The following is an 18,751-nucleotide window of genomic DNA, read 5'->3' as shown; positions in this document are numbered from 1 at the left end:
CATTAGACCAAACAGTGCTAACAAAACATAAACAAACCAGCAGTCCGCCATTGTTATTGTTGTCTTTTTCAAAAATATATTCCGTATACATGTAGACGGGTGCCTTAGTCTATATAGTATTGTAGTACAGAAAAGACTAATACCAGGTCAGGAGGCTTGTTGACCTTTGTACGTGTCAGTTCAGAGGTCAGGCCGAGGGTCACGGGTCATGTCTTTCTGGTGGAGCTCAGCCCTTGAACTCAACTCCACATTTGTCCTCTTTACCCAGCATGCCAGAAAGCCTTCTCTAGAGACCCTCTTAATTTTGCCCTCAGAGTAAGACAGATTTAGTTTGAGAAAAGAGAGAGGAGCAGGGAGAAGGAGAGAACAGGAGAATGAAGGAGGGTGGTGTTGATACAACCCATGACGCTGGTTAATGTGCAGCTTGGAATGCAGACAGTAAGCCTGCGTTGCCTCCTCCATGGGAATCCATTTCTTTATAAAAAGAACAGACAGAGCCGAATTTAAGAACAGATTTTTGGGGAACTGTGCGAAAGGAAGAGGTTGGGATTTCTTCATCCACGGTGTCCATTTCCTCATACACTGCCTGCCTCTGAACTCACACATCTGGCGCCGTGGAAGGCAAACGCAGGCAGATTTACACCCATAATGCCCAGTAGGTTTTAGGTGTACAAAGCTGATCTCCAGCTCCTCCCTTTACCCGCGCCTTCTACGTGAACTGACTTCCTCACCATGTGTGTGGGTGTTCAGAACATGTGTGTGTGTGTGTGTGTGTGTGTGTGTGTGTGCGTGTGTGTGTGTGAAACATAACCAGGGGGGGAGAGAGATACTCACATCTGCTCCAGACTTTTATTCTTATATCTGCTTATAATAAATCTGCAGCTTGTTTTTTTCCTTTGCCAAAGTTTTAACATCTCCTCCTCTCTCTCTGTTTTTCCACCTTTTGTAGAGGACGAGAGTTCAGGCACGCCTTACCACCGCGAGAGGCGCAATGCCATCAGCTCCCAGGCCCCAACGCCTGGCGGTCCTGACAGGAGTGTGAGCGAGGAGCCCTCCACCTCCACAGAAGAACGCCCCTCCCTGCTCAAGAAGGAGCTGCATGGTTCCCTGCCCCACCTGACTGACCATGCCCTGCCGTACCGAGGCACTCTGTTCGCCATGGACCCCCGCAACGGCTACCTAGACCCACACTACCGTAAGTCCACAAAAAAGTTGGTATTGTTTATTCTTAAAGTGGGAAACTTGTACATTTTGTTAAAGGAATACTTCACCCCCCAGAAGGCCACTGGGGGTGACACTTACATGTAAATTTGTGAAGTAAACTCGTTTTTCTTGCATGCCTCCAGTGAACGTAGAATCCAAAAAAGGTGGATATTCTAAGTTATAGGTGACTCTCACACAACTCGTGCAGTATAATCCAAGTCTCAGTCTCAATCCAAGTCTTTATCCAGTTATATGCTCAGTACTACCCAAACAGAAAAGCTTTTCCGATAAGTAAAACTTATTTATGCTCTCTTCGAAGCCAGACTCAATTGACAAAATCTGTAATTTTACCTCGCTAAACATTGAAGCTACTGGTCTACCGCTGCTTTGGTCAGTTAGTTTGTATGTAGTCGTGTGTGACTTTAGTGTTCTAAAGGGTTCACCGAAGTCACACAAAGCACAGACCAGCAACTCCTGTGTTCAGCAAGGTAAAATTGATGCTTTTGTCAATGGAGTCTGGCTCTGAAGAGAATGTAGATAATTTTACTTTCCATTCAGTTCTCTTTTGGAGAGGGCTGTCTGTTAGGGAATTAGAGCATATAACTGGATAATTGAGACTTGCATTATACTGCATGAGCTGTGTGAGGAATGTAAACAGATGTTTTGATAAAGTTTTGTTGTTAAACGCCGTCTCCTTTAACTTCATTTCATCAAGAATTTCCTCAGTTTTTGGATTCTTTGTTCACTGTGGAGGAATGCAAGAAAAAAACAAGTTTTCTGCACAAATTCAATGTAACGCAGGATAAGTTATTGATATACAAATGGTAATTTCGGGGTGAAGTATTCCTTTAAGTAAAGAAACTACACAGCTCAAGGACATATTTGTAGCACCCCAGCGCTGAGGCCAAGTTTGTCTCTTTACTGTAGGTGAGAGGCAGGACTGCCAGATGCTTGATTAAGTCTGACAGATTAGCCTCTCTCTTGTGCTCACACACACACACCTTTGTGAACACATGCACGCACACTTGTCTTGTTTTGCGCCTGGGAAGTTAGTATGGGGAACGGCCAGCGTAGCTTCTTAATTCCCTCATTAGGGGCCTGTCTGAACACAGTACTCTGCTTTCCCTCATCAACACACACTTCAAAGCCCCAAAGCAGCGCCGCGTCAAACCTCACCACCCCCTACTCTGCCTCTTTCTCTCCCTCTCTCTTTCTCTCTCTCTCTCTCTCTCTCTCTCTCTCTCTGGGACTCAGAGACTGTGTGAGAGAAAGGCGGCGAGAGAGATAGAGAGAGAGAGAGAGAGAGAGAGAGGAGACTAATGGAGATGAAACTTGAGAGATTGAGGTGAAGGGAGAGCTGTGGCTTGAGCAAGATACTGAAGATAATTTGAAAAAAAAGGTGAGATAGACAGTAGGAGTTAGATGAAAGCGAAACTGTGTGTGTACGTGGAAAGAGAGAACAGGAGATAGATGATTGGGGTGTAAGAGGCTGATTAGGAGGTTAATTCAGCGGCCACTGTAGCCAGGACTTAGCCCGCAGACAAGGATTTGATGTGATAGCTTGTTTAGTTTGGTTAAATTGGCTCTGAATTGGGGCAGACAGAGTGGGACAGAGCGATTTTAATCCAGTGGCAGTAATGAAAAGTCCAGTGGACCCCAACCATGTACTGTAACTCTATTTATTCAGCCACTTCATTAGCTACTGCTCCCCTCGTGCTTGGGTGCCTGAGAGTCACCAAGGTGCCTCTTTAAGTGAAAGGTTACTCAAAACCAGGCAATGGTGCCGTGGACAGGGCCCTCGAGGGCAGAACATTACTGCCCATTACATCCTGACCTAACTCAGCAACACTGCCACTTCTCATTTGATGTGTGTGTGTGGGTATGTGTGAAGGAGCTCTGGAGGTTCCAGACCACTGAAGCCGAGGGGAAGGAGCAGGGAGGGAGAGGGGAGGAGGGGGGTGGGGGGGTCACTCTGAGGCTTGGGGTCATGTGGAAAAGTCACAGTCTGAAATGGAGAGTTCAAAAGCAGCAGGAAAAGTCAAAAGGGCCGTAGAGCTTCAAGAGGCTTTCTTTGTGCATCGGGGCTCAAGAGACTGGAAGGCTGCAATCAAACGAGGCAGAGTGGAGCGGAGCACAGTGATGCTTGCTGGGAAGCTGTAGGCATGATGAACATAGATTTGATCCTCCTTCTGCACTGCTTCTTCCACATCTTAATATATAAGTCTTTAGTGTTAGTGCCGAAATAAAAAGTCTGAACTAAGTAGTCTGATATTTTTTAAATTATCAAGCTAAAATGACAAATATTTGCCAGTTGCAGTTTTATTTAAGGTTTTCAACGCTTGCCAAATCAAAACAGGACCACTTTGGGCTCAGGGAAATTATGAATAGCATCTTTAAAAACAACTTTCTGTCATTTTATATACAAAATAATTGATCAATCAACTGAAAAAAAAAATCTGAATGATTGATAACAAACATAATTGTTAGTTGCAGCCATAGTGTCAGTAGATGAGTATAAGACATACACAAAAAAGTAAGTTTCGATTTGCTATAGGCAGTGTAATGTAACCAAGAACATTAACTAAAGTAATGTACTTAAAGGAATACTTCACTGTCAAATGAGTATTTATATATCAATTACTCACCTCGTGTTACACTGTTTTTGTGAGAAAAACTTAATTTTTCTTGCATGCCTCCACAATGAACAGAGGATCCAAAAACTGAGGAAAATCTTAATGAATTGAAGTCAATGGGGTCCGTGTTTAGCCACAGCAAAACTATAGCAAAACTTTTGTTTACAAACTCTCACACAACTTGCGCAGTATAATCCAAGTCTCATTTATCCAGTCTTATGCTCAGCACTTTCCAAACACATGCAGTTTTGCTAAAACATTACGATTTAAAACACAGTCTCATCCACAGCCGAGTAGCATGCCTGGGTATCCATGAGTGTTTGAACTCTGCTCAAGTGCATACACGTACTCGTTTTTGCAATAATGTAATACTAAATGTGTTTGGGAAGTACTGAGCATACAACTGGATAAATGAGACTTGGATTATACTGTACGAGTTGTGTGAGAGATTGTACATAGATGTTTTAATACAGTTTTACAGTTAGTAAATGTAGATCCCTATGGCTTTAAGTCAAAGACTTTTGGATTCTTTGTTCATGGTGAAGGCATGCGAGAAAAGCAAAGTCTTCCCCATGAATTCAAGGTAAGATGCAGTGAGTAATGGATACAAATGGTCATTTTGCAGGTAAAGTATTCTTCAAGATACAATATTTTGGGTATTTCACTTGATTATTACCATTTTATACTACTTTCTGCTTCTATTCATCTACATTTTGGAGGCATGTACTCTACTTTTTAGTCCTCTACATATATTAAGCAGCTATAGCTACTAGTCACAAAAAGTTGTTAAAATTATCCCCACCTTTACCATTAAAGTGATGGATATTAAATAACATTAATGTGTCACATCATTATGAAATATGCCATTCTGCCTAATGAGTACTTGAACTTTGGTACTTAAAGTATATACTTATACTTTTATACTTTTACTTGAGTAAGATTTTGAATGCAGATCTTTTACTTGTATTTTTACACTGTAGTATTGCAACATTTACTTTAGCAAAAGCTCTGAATACTTGTTCCACCACTTGCTATAAGGTGAAATAACACCAACAAAGACTCAAAATAACACTGACTGAAGTCGGAAAGGCTTGTAGTGTTTTTCATTGATGTCGATTCTCTGATCCCGACTCTGCTCAGGAGGACTTATGATCTGAGATGAGAGCATTGCTGTGTAAAACACCTCCTCCTGGCCCCAGGTGTTGAGGACATGGGGTGTCCCTAAAGGCGGCGGTCCCATTCTGTCTGATTGAACCCAGTACCAGAGCTCAATCCCCATGAGCTCCAGCGGTCTGAGGGGTCAGCAGAACGAAAGGGTTCCCCTTAAAACCTCCGCTTCCCCTCTCTCCCTCCCTCAGCTGCTTTGAACCAGAAGCCTGTAGCGTCTGTCACCACTCCTGTGCCACAAGGTGTAAAAAGTCACCGGCTTCTGTTCTGGTTTCTGGTTCCATACACACACACACACACACACACACACACAGCTCTTACTCCACCAGCGGTAGTTCCTCTCTATGAGGGCTTTGTCACCTCCTAAATTCATCCCAGGTGTGTGCATGTGTGTGTTTGTGATGGAGAGGGGGCCCTAAGCCTTTGTGCTGTGCTTGCATAGTGTGCCATGCCACGCAGCAGACAGCCAGGTAAATCCGATTACTCTTAGCGCTGCTGTGTGTCAGTGCTTAATGTGCCTAAATGCGACGGCACCTGCAGCCTCCCCACACCTGGTCACTGGATCGTTAACGTGGCGGCGAAGCTCTGGGAGGCGTGGGAGGTGGAACAAGAAGAAGAGAGCAAGGGGGGTTTATCTTCGGGGGCTTGTGCTCCGGGTAAATCTCTGCTATTCACCCAGACTTGTGATCTCCCACTCCTCTTATGTCCGTGGCCTAAGACTGTGTTTACTCTGGTTTTTACACCCACTTCAGTGCAGAAAGGCAGAGGCACTAAGGAAACATTGCCCCTATTGTTAGCATTAGCTAATGTGCTGGTGATGCCTGAGTCTTAGCCGCTTTTCTTGGGCAAACACTGGATAAGAGTCCACATCCTTCTTACCACAACACTAATACATGGGGCTTTGCTGCGGGATAAGAAGAAAGGATTGAGATGAGGATTAATGAGGGAGAAGTCTTTTTTTTTTTTAAGATCTTAATTGTGTAGAAGTGTGAATGGGATGCGCGGCGCCGACATCTGTTTACATTGTGCGCTGATTAGCCGGTCAGTGGTCCTGCAGCAACAGTGAGCCCACTTGCTGGCGAAGCATCTTTGCTTCCTCCGAGGGGATCTTCTTCTTTAAAGTGCCTCTTTCTTAAACACTTGCCCTTCTTTGCCAGACTAAACACATCCATGGAGGGACTTAAAGCACATCCTTTTCAGTGGCTTTCTTGCAAATGTTAACTGAAACGCCCAAGAATGTTTAGTGAAGCAAAGGCAACTGGAGGAAAGTACATTTTGCCAAGCTTTAGAGACAATGCTTTAGTATATTGGCACAGAAGTTACCTAAGTTTTGTACTGTATTTGTGATACAGTAGGTCATTGAGAGAAGCAGACAAGACACATTAAGGCCCAATCCCAATACACCCCTTGCCCCCACTTTACCCGTCTGTTTCGCTTGTTCACGTCTAGGGGAAGGGTCTGCGGATTCTGTGGGATAGGGCAAAGACTAAGGGCAGCATCACCCTCCAAATGGAGATTTTTCATTAATAAGATAGCTGTACGACCAACAAAAGAAACCTACAAATATATTTTCTTCATGAACAAAGATTTAAAAATTACAATAACTATTGTATTATGTAATTTTAACGTTGTTTCAGTGTGTTATGGTCCTTTTCTTTCTAACATGCAGAGGTGGGAGTCAAGTCTTTGCACTCATGTCCCAATTGAAGTCCCAAGTCAAGACACGCAAGTTCCGAGTCAAGTCCTAATTTAAGGCTGACCAATCCCAAGTCAAGTCTCAAGTCTTAAACACTGAATTTCGAGTCCTAAGCAAGTCATTACGCACTCTTCACCAAATGTATTGCTATTTTAACAACAATGTAATAATATATTGAAATTCCGCTCCTCTAATATCAGTGCAGACTGGCAGGCTAGGAGCACGGGTTGCTAAAGTTAGCCTGGTATGAAGCAGTGTTCTTTTTTATTTGATGACTTGTTTGAGTGATTGATTGCATGAAACTTAAGTTGTGGACAAATCAAGAGTGTCCTGACAACTGCTAAAGGATGCCAAGAGCCCAAATGAGAAATCACCACAGCAAAAGATAGCTTATTTGGAATGTCCGGCAATACTTGTCACGTCTGTTTACGTAAATGCCAGCGTTGACGACTAACAATGACATATTAAGGTCTTGAAACATTGTCCCATTTCATAGGGGAAGCTTTCAACCACTACCCCGTGTTACTCTGTTCTGACGGGCAAGATGGCACTTGAAAACAAGGGGTAGAGGTAAAAATAAGAAATGGGATTGGGAAATGTGTCTCCAGGCTGTGATGGCTGCCTATCAGTCCAACAGTCTTTAGGTTAGCTCCTTAAAAAATCTAGCCCAGATCTGGCTGCCAGGGCCTAATCCCCACACCAAAGCCTTGCTGTCCTTGACTGATCTCAGAAACCATGCTAAGCTGGAGGCAGTGGAGGTATGGATCTCTTGGCTGAAGGATTCCTTCACATGTATCACAGTAACCCTGCTCTCTGAGCCTGGCCAAAGGTGTCCGCTACCTGGATCACACTGGTCCTGTGTTCTGGGAAAGCTAGCGGGGAACACTGAGCCACGGCGTAAAACCTGTCCTGGGGTTTTATGATGTGGTGGGGGCAGTGGGGTCCACTCACAGGGGTTAAACTCTAAACTGCTGTGCCGGGCTGATCTCAGGTCTACTGGGCCATAGCACGCCAGCCCCTACCCCGGCGTCAGTCTGTCTGCCTCAATATCAAAATGCAGCTGACCACTGAACTGAATGAGCAAGCTGTCACCAAACTGAACGTGATCCGCACAACAATGGCCTCTCTGCTCTCCACAGTTAATTACAGTGCTTTCGGTTCGTATGGACTTCACAGGACCTCTCTATGTGTCTTAAAAGAGCGAGAGCGGCAAAGAGAGTAAAAAAAGAGTCATTATAAACTGGTGTGAGTGTTCATAGGTGGGGGAAAAAAGTTACAAACAGAGCACTCCTCTGAATTCACACTCAGAGAACAAACTTTCTGGCCTCTTGTTGGTTCAAATATGACAAGTACTGGCTGGGTTCAAACATCCTCCCCCAAAAGAACCAGGGAGTACAGAGGAGAGCCTGGGGTGAGAAGACACGTGCCTGTTTCAAGGGTAAGTGTTTGTCTTTGTGATTGTTTCAATATTGGCTTTTTGAGCGCGGTGGCACGATGTAGTCCCCCAGCGGCATGCCGGCACAGAGAAGCCTGGGGCACACTGCAGGCAATGGAGAGGGATCCCTTCCACCCACCTCCTTTCATCAAGAAAGAACAACATGGGCTCGCGCTCTGCTGTGGCCCCTTGGTCTAGCGCACCAGGGATAATCAGATGATCCCCTTTTATACAGCTTATTAGAGGCATCTCATGCTGTAAGATAGGCCATATTCTCACATGCATGTGCCCCTTTGTAGCGCATGATGATTTAAGGGGGTTAAGCAGAGTTTGAAGTGCTGCAAGAATGCACTTTCATACCATCTTAAGGTCATGTGGTGCTCTTACCACAAAGCTGATGCGTGTGAACAGAATATCTCTGAATAATGGCAGTTCTTATTAACAATGACGAGATTAAATGTGAAGGGGCTAAGAAGAATTAAGAAGAATTTCCGGAGAACTTAAGATGTTCAAAGAAGAATAGTCAGCATTTCTTGGTATCATCGTTGCAACATCTGTCAGTGTGTTTTTACTTCCTTTCAAATGAGATTGGTTAATCAGTCAAGTCACAGAGGCGAGTTGGGAACAATAGCACTTTGCTGATGTTGTGAAGGCTTAAAATGAAGATTTGCTGCATCTTGTCCATCCAAAAGGAGAATCAACTGCAGCAAACACCACTGGCAGCAATAACATTAAGCACTATACTATAAAACAACAAGGCTAAATGCTCATGGGGGCTTCTCCTCAGCTTGAGCTTTTTCTCTCCTCCTTAAGTTACCCTGTAGTCTCCAGTAGGATAATCACCTCTGTGTGCTACGGGAGAATCAGAGTTATTTCATGCCTTTCTTCATGTTCGCTTCCCGTTTATCCAAATCTCATCATTCCTTTTTTTGTATTTGCATTCCTCTCACATCGTGGCAAAGATAAGCGCCCTTATCCCTTCAGCCAACAACCCGTATCTCGCTCTCGTCTCTGGAGGGTCGTGAGTATATATTGTTCTACACGAAGAGGAGGCTGATGAACACAGTGTAATTAAAATGTTTCTAGCAGCCTGGTGAAATGTAAGATATCACAGGAGAAAAGAGGGAGGGAGTCAGGAGTCTGAGGGTAAGTGAGACAGAAGGGTAAGAAAAACAGAGAAGAGCAAGAGAGAGTGGAGAAGAAGGAGGAGGAGGAGGGGTGGTGTAACAAAGCAGAAAATGAAGAGAGACATAAAAGAATGGGAGCTCAAGGAGGTCAGGCCCATCACAGGCTTTAGTGTTGCCTTTAAAGATGCCTGGGACAGGTGGCAGCTCCAGACAATCTCGCACCACAGAGCAGCATCCTCTCAGGAGGAGATAAGGGATTCCTCCATCCAGGCACCCTCATCTCCCTCCTCCTCCTTCACTCGCACTCTCCACCACCCTCATGCCTGCCTGCCTCCCCTTCCTCCCGTCTCGGGGTTCTCCCAGACAGGCTGCTTTGATGTGGCTCAGTGTGAGCGGGCAGCTGTAGGCCACGGGGCTGCAGCAGCGCTGCTGGGCCACTGGGCTGGCGGACCGTTGGGAGCCGACTCGAGCGCGGCTCAATCAGTGGGGCTCTCCGGTGCCCAGCACTTTCAGGTCTCATTAAAGCGCTCCGGCAGGGTTAATCCTCTTTAAGGTTTACATGGGCCCCAGTTTGTCTCTCTGCCCAGGCTGAGGGAACCCCTGGGCGCCACCTGCGTGACAAAGACTCAAATCACTGTGACACAAGTTCCCTCCGTCTGTTGCCTCACTTCTCCACTCCCCTTGTATGTTCTCCTCTCTGTTTCTCTATGGCTCTCACTTGCCTTCCCCTGTGCATTCTGCCTCTTTTTTCACTCCCCTTCCCTTGATAGTACCTAGGCCTGGTTGTAAGTCTTTTAGGATTATTTGGGTGGAATCTGTTGACAGGGGTGCAGTAAATGGATTACAACTTTGTCCTTGTTTTTGGGATGCTGTGAGGAGGGAAAGGGGAGAGATCAGGAGGATGCGCTTTGAATAATGAGAGAGGCAAAGAAAAAGAGATAGACAGAGAGCAGGATTAACTGAAAGAATTAGGAAGACGATGCAACAGTGAGAGAGAGGGTGAAAGAGAGGCTAAGGTGACAGCAATGCAAAGAGCAGAGAAAGTGGAAAAGGGAAAGAATTGGAGAGTTCCAGCTATTGTTGCACTCATATAACCTAATTGGTCCAGAAGCGTCGACCCCTGTCTGGCCCTGCAGAGCCCAGCAGCCATTTGTCTGATTGCTGTGACACTGGGCTTTGTCTTTGCTCTGTGACACACAGTTTCCTCCATTAGCCCAAATAATGGCCGCGTACCTCCAGAGGCCTGCAAAGACTTTGTCTAATGTCTGTTGGTGGAAAATGGAGGAACAGACTTACAGTGTGGGGGAAATACCATTTGAATGTAAAACATATTAAAAGACTGCACTGGTGGTTTTGAATGTTAAGCTTGTAAACTTAAAATCACCTATGCATGATTTTCCAAAGGATACAACATATCCTCAGATTGATTTCCCACCTTCCAGACAGCTACTGGATTCCACTAATTTGAACACATATGAAAATGAGCTTGCAACCTGCTTCAGACATTTTGTTGCCAATTATGAACTCAACCCGTTTCATGAACTTTAAGGATTTTCCAAAATTTAGATTCCAGACTTGGTTTTCAAACTGCAACTATTGTTGCCTGGGTCCAGGCACTGGAATCTGCCCACTGCACTGCAACTGATTCACTTGTGTATCGTAACATGAAACACTGGTTTCTTGGTTAAAATAAAATAAAACCAGCAAGAGCCACAGGCAGGGCTAACGCTGTTGTCAAGCTGTTGTCAAGCAATGCGCCAAAATATACATACACTGGATTTGAGGTTTTGCCACAACATTAATGCATTGCTTTTTGGCAGTTCACCCTGAAATCTCGGATATCAGAGTGCCCTTGAATGCACCACTGAGGAGAATTTTTAAACTGGACCCTCCTTTTAACCACATTAGCATGTGATAATACACAATTCTGACATAAAAATAAAGGTGACAGAACATTCACTGTGATGGATCACCACTCTGAACCAAGATTAAGTCTCTGCAAGTTCTAAGCGAATTCAAATACAGGTTAGAACTGAGAACAATGGAGACATGGAAATGTAATTTTGTGAACAAAATTACATTAAAAATAACCGGCTTTGGTCAGTGGCCTCTCAGCATGATTCAGAATTGAGAAGCTGTCCAGTTTCCCAGAGCAGAATCCAGCCCAGTGTGTTATTATAATGCAGGTGTATTAGCCTCACAGTCACTATCACACAGCCACATGCAGTTTTAGTATCACCTGCACAGGGGCTCAGGGAGGATCCATGACACGGGGCTATAGAGGGTCAGTCTGACACAGGGTATTCTGATACAGCAGTGGCAATCATGAACACTGTCACTGATATGACCTCCGCTCGTATACAGTAGATGTCGCCGTAAATCTGAATAATTTATCTTACATTTATAATACATTTAAAGAGAGTCTTTAAAAACAAATTGTGGGCAAAATATTCCTTCTGTGCCCCCAATTCGTAAATAAAGATCTCAAAAAAAGATCAAACCCTAAAGCGGCCTTGTATTTGAGTAGAATAAATCACACAGGGGGGGGCTGAAGCAAAATAAATGTAGCAAAGTCCTGGTGAGTTAACCTGAGGTTTAAATCAACTCCCCTCTCTCTGAGAGGTATCGTTGTTTGGAGAGGAGGAGATAGACAGATGTGAGAGATAAAGAGAGAGAAGGGGAAGGAGGTGCAGCGCAGTGTTTCAGCTACTAAACTGCTGTGTAAATCTCTCCCCAGCTGGGTGGGGGAGAGGAGGCTGGAGGGTGGGGTAGGGTACAGAGGGTGCTGGAGCAAGAGGGGGGAGAGGAGGGCCAACGCACAGCGCTTTGTTCTGCTCCCCAGCTTATCCCAATCTGGAGAAATTCACCAAATGTAGGAGATAGATTGGCGCTCCGCAGAGGCCTTGTGAAATAACCTTCACTCCCTGATCCACAGTGGGATACAGGGAGTGCAGGGAGGTGGGGAAGGGAAGAAAAAACGGGGTATAGCTGGGGTTGGATGGTGCTGGGGGCCCCTGGAAGAGCAGTGTGCGTGCTTAGCTCCACTCTGTAGCAAGGCAAGGGTCCTCGTGCTGGCGTGCAATTTGTTAAGATTGACTCGGCCCTGTAAATGTCTTGCAGATGCTGGCGTTCCATTAGGATATTTGTGTGGCTTACAGAGGAGGAAGGGGGTAGAAGAGCAAGCTGGTTGCTTAAATAAGGGTTTCGTATTGTATATAATTTCAGATAAATGGATACATATTTTGCAGGGGACACTTATCTGTAAAAATTTTTTAACTTAGATAAAGTTTGGCAGGAAATTGTTGCATGCCAAGTGGATGGTGTGCTGCATACTGGTTGAAAAAACGATCCTAAACTCAAGTTTGTAAATATTGGCACAAAGAGATAACCTGCTTGAACATTAAGCTCCAGTGCAAATATGCACAGACTTGTAGAACCATGAAGAGAACAGATTGGCATTGACCGACTTGTTCAGTCTAGACAAACAAATTACTCCTGACAGCGAGTAGCGATGGAATGTATACTCGAACAGAGAGCCTGTTTATAGCGCATAGCTGACGTTTTTTTTTTATACTGCTCACTTTCTCTTCTTCTGTTCTGTTTTTTTCTTTTCCACCATGTTAATTACATTTACCCACAGAAAGACTGTTTGTGTTAAAGGGTGTGAGAGCAAGTGAGCAAGAGAGAGTGTGAAACAGAGGAGAACACAGCGGAAGAGAGAGGGAAAAAAAATCTATTGATTTACAGAGGAAGGGCAGAGTGTGATCTGCCAGCCTCGCGTATATGATGAATGGCAGAGAGATTGGCAAGGCAACACTTAACATTCTTCTGTTATTTAACCTGCTTTCTTCTCCCTCCTTCTTACTATTACTCTTTGCTGAATAAAAGCTTCCTCTGTTCTAGCGCCCGAGCATCGCGTACAGTAGAGAAAGCTCTGCACAGCGAGAACATTAGGCTAATTTATACAGCAGTAATTAGGCCATTAGACCTGAAACAATCTGGGACCCGTAATTAAAGCAAAGCGCTCCAAAAGTCAACAGCAACTCCCATTGAGCTTAGCTAAACAGTCTCCGAAAGTGTTATTTACATGTCCAAACAGCTTGAGGTCTCAGTGTAAGCAAACACGATGAGAGACGGGGTGTGAAGGGACTGATCAGAGGGAGAAGTCGGCAAGAGAGCCAGCTTCCAAACTACTTCAACTGATAGTCTGCACGGGGCTTCTCCATCACTTCTCTTGCCAGCAGATAATTGTAGGGAAGCTCAGTATTATGCTTTTTGAGCAAAGTTGTTTCAGAAGAGAGAGCGCAGGCATGATAAATACACATAAGCATGCCTTTTAGCTGATATGTCACATCTGTGTTCAATAAAATCAAAACCCCTCAGATACCCTCAATATGAAATGTTGCACATTACAAGAGTTATTTTCTAAGTGTAATTCATTTTATTTTTTTTATGATGATTGATTTATTTATTTCTCCTCCTATGATTGTTTAAATGCGGTATAAAACTCTTGTGCTTTGATGTTAAACTGCTGACATCAAAACCTGATGCTAAAAATTGGTGTTTTAGGAGAGAAAATACTGTGCTTCATGCTTCACTTAAATGTAGCTATGCTGTTCATCAGCAATTCCCACCACTGGGTTCTGTGCCCTCCAAGGGGCGAAAATATTTATGTGAGCAGTCCAGGGTTTCAGTTTGAAAAAAATAATGGTGCTAGTCCACATGTCCTGGAAGTTGGACTGTCCCAAATAGCATTTTTGGGGCTTCGAAGATTCAGTGATAAGTACCTGCTAATATTCAAAATTTTGACAGGATGCGAGGGGTGTTTAAAGTCAGCAATCATATTCATATATGCTAATCAACCACCAGACCGAGGTAGGACTTCATGCTGCCCTGTGTGTTTTAGTGTGTGTGTGTGTGCGTATGTGTGTGTGAGAGAGAGAGAGCGATAAAGAGGGGGAAGAGAAGGTGGAAGGTGGACTATTGCACCCAGTTTTTCTCTAAGTTTCTATCTTTTGCCACCTCCACCAGTTTACTGGTGAAAAATACAAACAAACAAAACTGTTCCCACCCCTTGGACATATGCAAAGAGTGCCGATGTTAATTTTAAGAAGTTCTAAATTAAAATAGTTAGAGACCATTACTGCAGGTTATCTCAAGGTGACATTTCCAGGAGCAGGTATATAAACACCAGTAAAAAAAAATCACCCAGAGCTACATTGTCCTGTTTATCTGCACAGTAAAGTCATGTACATGTTCTTGTATTCACTCCCAGAAAGGAGTGACACAAGTTGCACACACATGCGCTTGCAAACACGCAAACAGACAAAGTCTGGAGCATCTTTCGCACGCTCTGCAAAGCGTTGCCGAGTTATGGTGCAACTGTGGGCCTCGCTGCAGACAAGCGTGCCTGAGCGGTGAGATCATGAGCAGGGTAGAGAGGTGGCATAATGAAATCTGGCAGTCACAGCCCCGGCACAGGCTTCATATGTTCCACATTAGCAATTCACAAACCTCTGGAGCAGGCCCCAGCAGCCCTTTTCTCACTCCGCCTTAGTCGCTTATGACAATCTGTCACTGGCTCTTTGTGCTCTTGCGGCGGAGCGTCGATGAGAAGTGCAGTGTTTATGGAAAAGCGTTTCGTCCTCGGCTGCGGGTGACACTCTGTTAGAGCGGAGTCGCTGAACCCTCACCAGAGGAGAGGAGGAGCCCAGGTTTAGCAGTCAAGACAATAAACTCGCAGAGCTGACTTGACAACAAAAGAGAAAGATGAGAAATTGTTTGAGTGTTATCAAAACTCAAATCAGAATTGTGAGTGACAGCTCAAATTCTCCTAAAGTATCACATCACTTGCGCGCTGAAGCACAGTGAAGATCCTTTGTGGTAAAACTGCCATTTATGAAAGGAGATTAACCAATAAGGATATTGCAAATGATGTGCTTTAGGCTTTATCCTCCCCTTGTCCTCCCCCTTCTTTTGAAATTATTCAAGTGTCCAATAAAGGACAAGGCAATTACCATCCTCTCTTTAATGAAGGGGAAGCTGGCTTTTGGTCCTGAGCACGGTGTGTTTGTGTTGAATTAGAATTAATGAGCCTGGTCAAAGTTTGCCTCTAATTGCCCTTTCATTAAGACCCATTTGTAATCATGTCTTAATGACTTCCATCCCGTCTCCTAAAAGAATAAAAAAAGGGAAAATTTGAAACCAAAAATGAATGCTGCTGCTCTGGAGTCATTAAAATGTTTGAGAGGAGTTCTGATGAATCAGTACAGGGTTCATATTTCAGAAGATGCATCTCAAAAAAGTTTGCAAACTATGATATGCAGATTTTTCAAACTTTCAGCGTTTGATGACTTCTTTAACCCCTCTCACTTTGCCAGTTGTGGTTTACCAAATGCAACCGGGACAAAACCGTTGTGATTACACTTTCCTTAGGAATGCTGGAGCTGCTGTGGTGTGTGGCCGCAGTGGGAAGGTAAAAATTGTGATGCGTGTGCCGGCTTCCTATGTGCCTTCCAGCTGTATTAGAGAGATGAGTATACCACTGAATATCCAGAAGAGCAGGGGCAATTTAGTCCTGGAGTAAACAGTAAAGAGTCCCTACAGGAAACACTGGAGATGAATTGCAGGATGGAGCCCCCACCCCCCCCCCCCCCACCCCCTCCCCCCCACTCTCTCCTTCGCCCTCTGTTCTTTGCAACTGTATACATTCTCTCCAGTGACATGGGGGCTGTTTGCCTCGCTAATGGAGAGCTGCGCTGGCGTAAAAGAGGTGGCAGGCTCTATTTAGATAGGGCCATGGTAAAGTAAACTTCAGAGTTGGATTTAAATAAACCTCGGCAGAATGGTTTGCCATGCGGCCGCAGTAAGAGGAGGGAGGGAGGGAAGGAGCGATGAAGGAGGAAGAAAAAGAAAGGGTCGAGTCTAGGCACAGGACTGTGCTGAGTGAGGAGCTCCAGAGACATAAACATAGGGGGGATATGGGTAATTCAATGAAGAGTGGCGGATGTGTGAATGTAGGTGTGTGTTGTGGGGGTGAAGGGCTTGGGGTCTTTAAGATGATTTCACAGTTTGTAATCTCTACAGTCATCCCTCATTACCCAACAGGACAGAGGTTAAAGTTCCCGCAATGTGGGCAGGGATCAGTAAGATTACAGAACATGGAGCTTTTACTCCCATCGAGCTACAACACAGCACGGCAACAACCTGAAGGTTCATTTCCCACTCTGACAGCCAAGGGCCGACAGCCTCGGCGCGGAGCTGTGGAGAGTAAACAAAGCAGATTCTTGCCCTTGTCTACCACCAGCTCTATCCCAGAAACCCCTCATCCCTCCCTCCCTCCCTTGCTCAGCAGCTCTGGAATCAGCCAAGGTGAGCCAAGCCAAAACTGAGTCATCAGGAGGAAACTATCAAACAGACAGAGACTGAGTGGTCAGATACTTGCCAGAGCTGCATGGAGGAGGCTTTTACTACTTATCTCTACTATTGTGAAAACAGGATGAAGACCCCTGAATGGTTTTTAGAAGTTTGCCTAAGTTTACTTTTACTTGTTGAGCACATTAAGCAAATGTTAATGTGCTGTAATAATGCTCTGAATGATACTTCAGGGTGCATTTGGGAACATTCGCGTAATTACAAACTAGAGACCTTCAGAGGTTCTTAATGTAACTACCCAAAGTCAATAGGACAATGAACTCAGACTTATGACTTGGATGTAAAGGTTGTTTGTGCATTATTTCACTTGATTCATCCCCTAAGGAGCTCATCAGTCCTCTCTAGACTTTTGCTACCTCAACAATGAGTCTCTCTTTACTCATTGGCACCGCTACAAGACCTCAAAGATGTGCTATCACCTGACAAAAGAGACAAGTCCACATTCAGGCCATTGTGCCCAGCAAATAGATGGAATCTGTATAGAGGCTACTTTTCTGGGGCATCAACACAAAAAAATATGGTGTCAACTGTTGCAGGGAGGTCCATCTCTTTGCTGCAGGTGTGTGGCTTCCTTCAGAGAACAATAGGTGTCGATGTGCACGCTGTAGGGTACAAGTGGCACTCCACCAATTTAACTCATCAAATTCAATTACTAGTACTATGGTACTATATAGCCTGTCAAAACAGTTATATATGATGTTGTCTTTGGCTGTTAAGAAAGCTTTATGAAGTCTCACCCGGGTATGTTGGTCTGAACGGTAGTGACAGAAAATTAGCATATCTTGGCCTCTGTTGCTCAGTTTTTACCATTCCTGGGTGAATTCACAAATAATGGATTGCGACCATTGATAGCATCATGAATTGTGCATCACTTGCAACCTTTATCTGCCCCATCTCAAGGTCCAATTCACAAAAGCTTTCATGCTGATGATATTACAGCAAAAACACACCCATAAAGTTTTGCAGCTGATTGCAATTCACCCCCTTTTTTTGCATCTGACTGTAATCATCCATGTGGGATAATATAAATGTAGCCTTTGCGTCAAGATTACAGTGGGCAGAAGGCAGAGAGAAAAAGAAAACTGAAATTTTCAGACCACAGGCTCATGGATGGATTACTTAACGGGCTTATTTGCAAAATGGTACTCAAATTAACACATAGCAACCAGGAAAGGACCACAAAGAGATGCAAAGGAACTGCAAAGAGACACAAATTACCTCCAAAAAATGGACAAAACAACCACAAGGAAACATGAAACCACAGAAAGATGCTTAACGACTACAACAAGACCCAAAACCTTCACAGCCTGTGTGTTTTGCTCTTATGTGGGAGAGGTAGTGGGGCCCTTTGCATATCTGTGCCCAGGGGCCCATTGTCTCATAATCTGCCCATGCACAAGCCACAGATCCTGACCCACAAGGTGCAGAGACATTCCTCAAAGCTTTAGGCAAGGGATTGAAATATGACAGAGATCTTTGTGGTTGCTTTTAGAATTACTTTTAGTCTTATATGGTTTAGCAGCTGAAAAAACCACACAACCCTTTTGCAAATTCAGCCCTCAGTTTTTAATCTGTCTTTTGCCAGTCCCCCAACTTTATGGAAGTGCATTACGAAGTGCCTCATCATGACTTACATTATAATACTGCAGGATTACAAACAACACCAAACTGATCTTTTAATTGTAGCTGTGTTGGTCCAAACTGGCAGCGATCACCCCCAATGAATGAGTGAGTGATGAGGTAAGCAGTCCTGAGAGGTACTGGGGGATCAACACCTGCTGCGTTGCCCAGCGGTGCAGCTGCGTTTGGCATTGAGCAACACTCTTAGAGCTGTCGGGCACCCCACTGTTTGGCCATCTGCCCTCTTGGCACTCACTTGCAAATGTTTACAAGCAAAAAAAAAAAAAACACATAGCTAGCAGCCTCAGAGTCTTGCTGTGTGAAGGTATGCAGATGTTGACACATGCTTTGCCTCAGGGTTCTGATACGCAACTTGGCAATGGGCTGAGTAACAGGCAATAAAGTGACATGTGTTCTGGCAATGAGATGTGAATGA

At 44.5% G+C, this 18,751-nt stretch overlaps 1 protein-coding gene across 1 annotated transcript in view; it reads left to right on the top strand.

Moving 5' to 3' along the window:
• gli3 (GLI family zinc finger 3) overlaps positions 1-18,751 on the top strand; it is a 123,347-nt gene that overhangs the window by 45,539 nt on the left and 59,057 nt on the right. Inside the window, exon 3 of the mRNA XM_033638942.2 lies at positions 950-1,195. Within this exon, the coding sequence (XP_033494833.1) occupies positions 950-1,195 (246 nt within the window). The remainder of the gene's footprint in view (positions 1-949; positions 1,196-18,751) is intronic.

Source organism: Epinephelus lanceolatus, chromosome 20, assembly GCF_041903045.1.
Source record: "Epinephelus lanceolatus isolate andai-2023 chromosome 20, ASM4190304v1, whole genome shotgun sequence".
NCBI classification, from domain to species: Eukaryota; Metazoa; Chordata; class Actinopteri; order Perciformes; family Serranidae; genus Epinephelus; species Epinephelus lanceolatus.
This window is presented reverse-complemented; position numbering and strand designations above follow the sequence as displayed.